The following is an 8349-nucleotide window of genomic DNA, read 5'->3' as shown; positions in this document are numbered from 1 at the left end:
ACTCTCCCTCTCCTCCTCCTCCCAGAGCACCACCACCCTTCACCTTGTCCCTTCTAGAGAAAAGATCTTCTTCGTCTCTCAGACCGGGACCTCTAAAGCCCTAGCCCATCGTCTCTTAGATCTTCTCACTTCAAATAACCTCCCCTTTGACCTTGTCGATCCTAAAGATTAGGAGCCTGAAGATCTCCCTAAAGAAACTCCATCCCAATTGGCTTGCCAAGAGCACTGAAGATTGCAAGGTTAGATCTATACTCCTCTCAGGCTGTAGGTTTGCCTTAGGAGATCTTCGTGGCCAGGGCCAAAAGAAGACGAAGAAGAAAGCGAAAGGCGAGAAGAAATCGAAACGGACTTCGAATCAGAGTCTCTAAGCAACGGAAGGCTCAACGAGCTCATAGGAGCTCCAACATGTTAACGATGGTTGCCTGGGAACGAAGGGAGACAGGTTGCAGAGGAGAGAAGAAGGATGTAAAAAGGGGTTGGGGGAATATAATCGGGCAAGGGCTAATTATTTTGGCCACAAATTGTTTCTGGAAACGCCGAAACAACTACAACTTGTTTTGTCTCTTTTGTTTCTTGAACCATAAATTGAAAAAAAAAAATCTATTTCTACTTATAAAAAAAAGTGAAACGAAACGATTTTACCAAACGCCTTTTACCCCGTTTCTCCGTTTCTAGGAACAGAAAAACGCAGAAACGCGTTTCTGGGAATGTTATCAAACGGTGCCTTAAGAATATTCTGGTGTTCAATATTGGCTTAATTTCCTTTTTGTTAGATATAAGGATTTTCCTATTGGAGTACTTTCATATCAGTTATTTGGTCCACCACCCTTTTGGCGGATTTGGAAGTCCAAAATAAGTAATACTTTGTTTAATCATTCTGATCCTAATTTGATTAGCACAGTGACTATCCAGGAGAGTCGTGTATGTTCTTGTTCTGCTATTGCAGCTAGGGTGAATCTTCATTCTTCACCTTTTAAGGATGCCTGCTGATCATTCCATTATCAAGTCTCGCCAGGGTGATTTTATTGCGGCAAAATGTAAAGCTGGATCTTCTCTTTCTGCTGTTGCTATGGAGGCAGAAGCCATCAGGGATGGAATTTTATTAGCCTCTTCATTACATCTTCCTGCTATAGTTGCTTTCAGCGATTTGCCAAGCTTTTGTTACTTGTTAGTAGATCAAATGGTTGTAATTTTTCTTTCAGATTGGACTGCTAGAGCCAATGTAGATCTTTGTTGTTCATTTTAGTTTCATTCCATACCCTGTTGACAATGAATCGCATTTTCTTGCCAAGGGGCCCTCTTTTTGGGTGATTTCCCATGTTTGGCGGCTACATCCACTATTGGGTTTTGCAATTTTTTTTTTTTTTCTGAGGAAATTCTTTCTTAGGCTGTGTTTGGTAGTCAAGAGAAGAAAAGAAAAAACTACAAAAATTGTACTATTTTATTTGTTTAAGAAATTTTCATTGTGTTTGGTATATCTTCATCCAAGAGAAGATTCTTTTTTTGAATTTCAAAATTCATCTTGGGAATAGTGAAGTTTTCTTCTGCTGTCAAAAAAAATAGTCTTGACTAAAACGCAAGAAAACACAAGAGGAAGAAAAAAAAACTTTTCTTTTATTTTCTTCTATTGGTAGCCAAATATACATAATTCTTTTTTATTTTCTTACCATTTCTTTTCTTTCCTTTTCTTTTCTTCTCTTGGCTACCACACACAGCCTCATAGATTTTTGGAAATAAAAATTTCCTTCTTTTGTTTAAAAAAGAAAAATGATTGAAATCTTTTAACTTTTATCATTAATATAGATAAGAATCTATGGCAATCAAACCAAACGGTCTCATTATTAATTGGTATTGGTTACAATGTTTGGAATTGATTAATTAATCAAGGCAGTTTTGGTCCTTGGGCCGAAAAATGGTAGAACAGATTCAGACCCGTCCCAATGGACACCCCTACTTGTAGGAGATTTCAAATGAGCCACTAGAGAGATGTCAAACAATGGAGAAGCCAGAAACCTTCTTATTTAGTGATTCTACATTTTGATTGAGTGAAAGCTTCTTATTGTTAAATATTGTGCAGGCATTAGGAAGAATTACTGAACAATCAATGTGCAGAGTCCAAGAACTATCCATATAGAGATATCCAACATTATATAGAGATACCCAACATTAAGTGGTGGGAAATAGAAAAAAGGAAAAGATTGAACCAGTATTTTAGAGTTTTAATATCACAAGGGGTGCGGCTCAAGATACAGTTCTAGTGTTTCTTTGAAGGTAATAGAACCTGCTTACGGTATTCTCCAAGAGCCCAGACTGGGAAGATGTTTCTATAAGCTGCATAATGTAACATACAATTCTTCATGAAACATCCAGTAATTTCCTGTAATAAAGGAAAAATGAAATGGTCACATTATTTTATTTTTTACAAAGATTTTATTATGTAGGTTCTAAGATTAGTCAAACTGGTACTAAAAGTTTTGCGAATCTAGAGCTAGAAGTTTATCATCTTTGTGTTGGATTAGGGATCTTTTTATACTAAAAATTTCTTGATCAGGTGAGTTTAGTTACCTGTTGGGGAAAGTCACCATCTTCCATTTGTGAATTAATTATCAGCTTTGCTGCATGATGCAAAGGTGTTGGATCTCTCTCGGCCTACTTAGCCAAAAAATAATAATAGATTCAGAATTAGTATCTTCTAGAGAATCTGATATTGCACAAATAACTGATCGAGAATGAATCTTCTATTTCTCAAATGCACCTGTTTGTTAGATTTTAAATGATTATATAAGCACAATATGATTACTTAAATGGGTACAACTTCTTGTTAGCAAAGAGGTGAACTCAAAAGTTGTAACCTTTTTCTGAGTGCCCCTCGTCTTATTCCCAAAAATTATTTAAGGCAAAGGTAAAAATGGATTTTCAATACAAGTTGGAAGTGACTTATCATTATGAGCTACCACTGTCTTATGTGAAATGACAAGATTTGCCCTCATTGAGTAAAAAAAAGTTGTATCGTCTCAGAAGCGCAAAAATGTAAGGTTACAATTTCTTTTTCACCAACTTTGGTTACAACAAGATTTTCCATTACGTAAATTACCTGTCCAGCATGAAGAAGACCAATCATGGCCCATGCAGTATGAACTAAATTTGACCGACCACCTTCTAATGGAACATATTCCTGTTTAGGCAAACATAGAAGACAGATATTATACGAAGAAAAAATAAAAACATAATGTTTTTCCCTCATTGATGAATCTAAGATCTTGAGGGAAAACTATACCTCATTCGTTTATTTAGTCAATGTTAATTTCATGAAAAAAAGCATTCTAGATGTCTAACATCATTCTTCTCTATGATAAGATGATATAATATGCCAAGGGAGGATCACTAGTGTTATGAGGACAATTAACATCTTTTTAAGGACATCTTAATGAGCACTATGGAAAAATATTAGACCACATTATTTATTCATAAGGAGAAACTCCAGCAGTATGAAGATGTTGTGATTCTGCCTCATATTTTCACATTTATTGAGAGAACAACAGGGAAACCACATTGTTTTCTTAAAGAACAGAGTGACGGAAAAAAAAAAACTCTTGACAAAAAATATTACTGTAGAAGCATTACCTTGTTTGTACATGAAAGGTAACTCTCTCCCCAACCACCAGATTCTTGTTGTTTTGATAGTAAAAACTGACAGCCTCTACGCACTGCTGGACAATTGTAGTAAGTCTTCCCAGCAGCGGCTAATCCTCCCAGTGCAAACCATGTGCCATAGGTGAAGCACACTCCCCAATTCCCATACCTAGCTATGTACATAGTTAATTTTTTGAATAATATTTTCCCACTACATATTGTCTAGTCAAAGTACTATTGATAGAATCAGAATGAAGAAAAAGAACACTATGAAGAATTGTATTCCATGATAGATCCTAGCTAAACAGGGTTTATATAGAATTTTGATTACATCAGATAGAAATAGAAACCAAAAAATGAATTGTCTAAAGAAATAGACTAAATCATGAACCATACCATGAACCATCAGGCGTTTGTATTTGTTCAAGAAAATGTACTGCTTTCTCAATGAACGTTCTGATTTCTTCCTTTCTGTGTCCGGGATATAATTCCATAAACAGGACTAGGGCTTGGATTGATGATCCAGTGCACTCAACATACCTATAACACCACTCATAAGTCTTAAAGGAGTCCATAGTCCATATGCACTAAGGAAAACACTTTTAGTGAGAAATGGAGAATGAAAAGAAATCTTACTCATGCTCAATAACAATGTCTTCAAAAAATTCAGTAGGATTGAGCATCTGAAAAGAGAATTAAAAAACCATTAATGTATATAATTAATTAGATATCAAAATGGGCAAGACAACCACATTAAAATTAATTAAGATGGTGCAATTGATTATGTGATCTCCTCCTACTCAAAAGATAATTTTTTTTTTTTGGGTACCAACTCAGATGATAAATTCAGCATATATGAATATACACATTAAATTCCAAGAAAATTTCTTATAGAACATTTATTATATTTACCATGAGATGTGGGTATGCATAATAATGTCAGCTTTATGCACAGTGAGAACAGAGATACAGGATGTGAGAAAAGGTAAGAGATTGGCAGGTAAGTAATAGTCTATAGTTACATGTTTAAATGAGAAAGAATTTACCTCCAACCATGATGCAGCTCCAGCTGGCTCCCAAGCTGCTAAACCTCCATTCTCACTCTGTAAAGCACATGATTGGGAAGCTTATCAAAAACATAGGGTATTTCAGTAAACCTGAAAAAGCTTCACTTGAATGATGTATTTCTCAAGGTACTTTCTTAGAGATACAATCTTAAGGAATTAGCCCAAGAGAGTTGTTCTCTCTTGTGATTGGAATCTCAAAGAAACAAGATAATGTCTTAATCTGTACTAACCATCATTCCAAGTTAGTCCTTACTTGTAAAGAAAGAATGATGTTCACAGCATCATATAGGCGATGAGGTTCCAACGCTTCACCCACCAATTCAGGTGGCATCAGTGATAGCAGAAGAGTAACCTGTAAAAAATAGATGACATTTCTGTAAACCTTAAGCCAACAACACTAGAAAGTTGTATCTATACGTAACTTTAATGTTGGAACATGGATAGTACCTTCAGTCCCTCTGCTGTGCAATCTGAAACCTGCCACCCATGATCTTGATCTGAGAAAGTCCACGACCCTTTTGATATGTGACGGTACATGCTTCGAAAGTCACCTGATGGATTGTCTTGAACCTTCAGTATATGTAAATAAGATAAAATGGTTAAGCCAAGGAGAAAAGGTATATAAGTTTGTTTAATCCAGGAATATTTGATTTTAAGATTTTTGTCAATACCTGTGATTTCTTTACGTAATCATGAGCTTTCATAAGAGTAGGTCCAATTTCATCCATAAGATTACTTGCCAAAATTGCTTGTACAGCCAAACTAGTGTCCCACTGCTGGCTGCCAAAACTCTGGAATGAAATTACAATAAGCATATTTAGTACTCTGTATTAATGAGTTACAATTTGCAAATTAATTTACCATGTTTCTAAGAAACAATCTAGTTCTGAGAAAGAGAGATTTTTGAGAAAAAATTTGACAAATGCATGCATTAAATTCCAAAATGAAGATAAAAGTTACAAAGTTTTTATGACACAGGCCAAGCATAGATCTATCCTTGGACTTTGAATCTGGCTAATCTTAGTTGAAGCTTTTGGGTGATGTGATGTACACTTTTTTTATCTGAACCATCCATCCTTTGTACCTAACTTTGGTTAAGTGATAACTCAAATATCAAATGGAAATGAGATGACTTATCTACGAAACCTGTATTTTCATTCCATCTTCAGCAACCCATATGTAGTCTGGCATCCTAGCAAGGTGATACTTGAATGCCTCCCCATTTGGATCTTCCACCCAACAAGCAAGCATGCAAAACGCCTACAGAAATCATGCAAACATAAGTCTCAAAGCTTCATATATTTTTAAAACACCCTAGTTGACAGGCAAAACTGCAGTCCTAGGGTCAACTTGGTAAACTACAGGAACATTAGTAAATCCGACCCAAGCTTTCCATTTTCAATATTTTACCGATATTTTTTAACTTACTGTGAGAGATATGTATTACCTTTTCTAAACATCCAATGGTAAGGTATCGGCTATTCTCATCTTCATAATGGATGTGCTTCATTGTGACTTGCATAGCCTTCTCTCTGAGTTTGCTTAAGGGCCAACATGTTACAAGAGGCTCCATAAGAAAATACAGACTATCCCAGATCAAGTCTTGTATTAAGGGATGGGGGTAATAGATATCCTCCTGTAATAAGAATTTGGCATAGGCTGAATAAGAAGGTAAACAATCAAAAGGATATATATCCTGTTGTAATTAACGAAAATCTAACCAACCATTGCGCACATATGGCGTGCTTTGTTCCAATTTATTTCATGATAAGATTGAAGGTAGAGTTCTTCCCTCAACTGGAGAATGAGAGCTGTGATTGTTCCCACGAACCTCTTCCCGTATAAATATGACAAGGGTATGTAAATCATGCGAACATAGCACCACATCTTTGCTGCATTGCACATATACAATGAAAGATATAGTAGAGGAGAGAAATGATACTAAAACATAGGTAGATATATAGACACAGATAGATGTAGTGCTTCACAACATAACAGGGAGGGAGGAACTAAATCTCTGAACTAGAATTTTCTTTTAGTGTACATATAGAACCCAACGTCGTATGTGCTGACAAGATTAATTAAAATTATGAGAGAGAGAGAGAGAGAGAGAGAGAGAGAGAGAGGTCCTTGGGGATCTTTGCTTTTGAGTAAAAGAGCAGAGTCGATAGATCTACCTGGATGAAAAGGTAGAATAGAAGGGAAAATCCAAAACTCTGGGGGCACTGGGTTGCAGCCAGTCCAGTCAAATAATCCAAGTGTCTACAATATAAAAAGATATGAAAAGAAATAAGCAATTTTTCAGTATCAGCTGTCAAAATTCTTATTATGAGCAATAAGGAGCACATTCAATTCAATTGCAAAATTCCTACCGAAAGCAAAATCTTTCCCCAAGATGGAATTGCAACTACACCACCATGATCAAGGATCCATTTTCGCGCTCTGGGGACAGTCCCACCATCTTCAGGTCCTTGACCTAGCATCCTCATACAAACGTAGTTCAATGCCGTAGAGAACATGGTGCTATGCCCCTCTATATGCAGTCCCCACCCTCCATCTTCATTCTACCAAAAACACAAACACCCACAATGCATATATATCTTCATTCATTCATTATTCTGAATTTTACCCAAAAAAAAGAAAAAAAAAATTAATAATTCTTTCTTTGAGACCTGATGATTGTAAATGTAACGAAGAATCTCTTTACGATGCTCGGATGAGAAAACTGAATTGAGATGTCCAGTGATATATAGACAAAATACCTGCATTCATTTTCGTTAACAATTAACAAATGCAGCATTACTCAGCTTCCAGCCTTGTATAACTTGTTAGACAGAAATAAACAGAAGTTGGAAACTATATCAACAACTCCACTACTCGACTACTCCAGTCCAGTCAAGTGAGTGAGCGATAATGATGATACGGAGGGGTGGAAAGGAAAGGAAAGGAAAGAAAATTAAAACTTACAAATGGGGCAAGGAAATACAAAGGGCCTGCATTTTCTGCTGGCCAATGGCCATCGCTTGCTTGGAGGACCGAATAGAATCGGACACCTCTCTTCAACGCTTGTGTGGCTGCCTCGTATGTTATTTCCTCCTCTTCTCCTATCCTCACACCGGCTATGTCTTGAACAAACTTTTTCTCCCTCATCACCTGCACTTATTCTTTATTTTATTTCCTTGGGTAATCAAAATTAGAATCTGGATAAGGTTCACCTACGAGGATACGTTTCTGATCCGTAGATTTGAAATCTATTAAATGAATAAGGAAAAAATAGATTCTAAATCCACAGACCAAGGACGTAAAAGATTGTTCTCATACATGAACTAATTGATCAAGTCTCTCAAAAATATTCAAAATACATCGACTTCAGGACCTCAGGCATCTAGCCAAGAAAAATCCAGCCCTAGCACAGTCCATTTTAACATTTTGGGCCTCTGATGGGGCTCAGGCTGTTCTGCCTTTCCAACTATATATGTACTTGCATTTTGTATTTTTTTTATTATGAAAAGATTTATTCAACTAGTACAAGAATTGAAATTATGAGTTCCTATTTCAAAATTCCACCCAAAAAATAAAAGTTCTAATATCAAAATAGGAACTTAGAGAACCTAACCATTCACCAATAATCAATCGTTCGACAACCAAA

At 36.1% G+C, this 8349-nt stretch overlaps 1 protein-coding gene across 2 annotated transcripts; it reads right to left on the bottom strand.

Moving 5' to 3' along the window:
* Nucleotides 1-2041: 2041 nt before the first annotated feature.
* Nucleotides 2042-8007, bottom strand: LOC122070630 (beta-amyrin synthase-like). 2 transcript variants are annotated; one of them, XM_042634820.1, is made up of 17 exons: nucleotides 7668-7995; nucleotides 7373-7462; nucleotides 7073-7264; nucleotides 6878-6962; nucleotides 6426-6592; nucleotides 6148-6336; nucleotides 5847-5960; nucleotides 5372-5491; nucleotides 5148-5270; nucleotides 4954-5052; nucleotides 4680-4736; nucleotides 4270-4316; nucleotides 4030-4173; nucleotides 3625-3802; nucleotides 3095-3175; nucleotides 2566-2649; nucleotides 2042-2377 (listed from the first exon to the last, which is right to left on the bottom strand). In XM_042634820.1, the coding sequence occupies exons 1-17, from the start codon at nucleotides 7848-7850 to the stop codon at nucleotides 2255-2257; spliced, it is 2076 nt and encodes a 691-aa protein (XP_042490754.1). In that variant the 5' UTR covers nucleotides 7851-7995; the 3' UTR covers nucleotides 2042-2254. The 2 variants fall into 2 exon arrangements, 1 of the variants encoding a protein (XP_042490754.1); XR_006137877.1 differs by lacking the exons at nucleotides 2042-2377; nucleotides 3625-3802 and having other exon boundaries at nucleotides 7668-8007.
* Nucleotides 8008-8349: the final 342 nt, after the last annotated feature.

Source organism: Macadamia integrifolia, unplaced genomic scaffold (genome assembly GCF_013358625.1).
Source record: "Macadamia integrifolia cultivar HAES 741 unplaced genomic scaffold, SCU_Mint_v3 scaffold957, whole genome shotgun sequence".
NCBI lineage: Eukaryota > Viridiplantae > Streptophyta > Magnoliopsida > Proteales > Proteaceae > Macadamia > Macadamia integrifolia.
The sequence above is the reverse complement of the archived record's forward strand: the minus strand, read 5'-3'. Positions and strand labels throughout refer to the sequence as shown.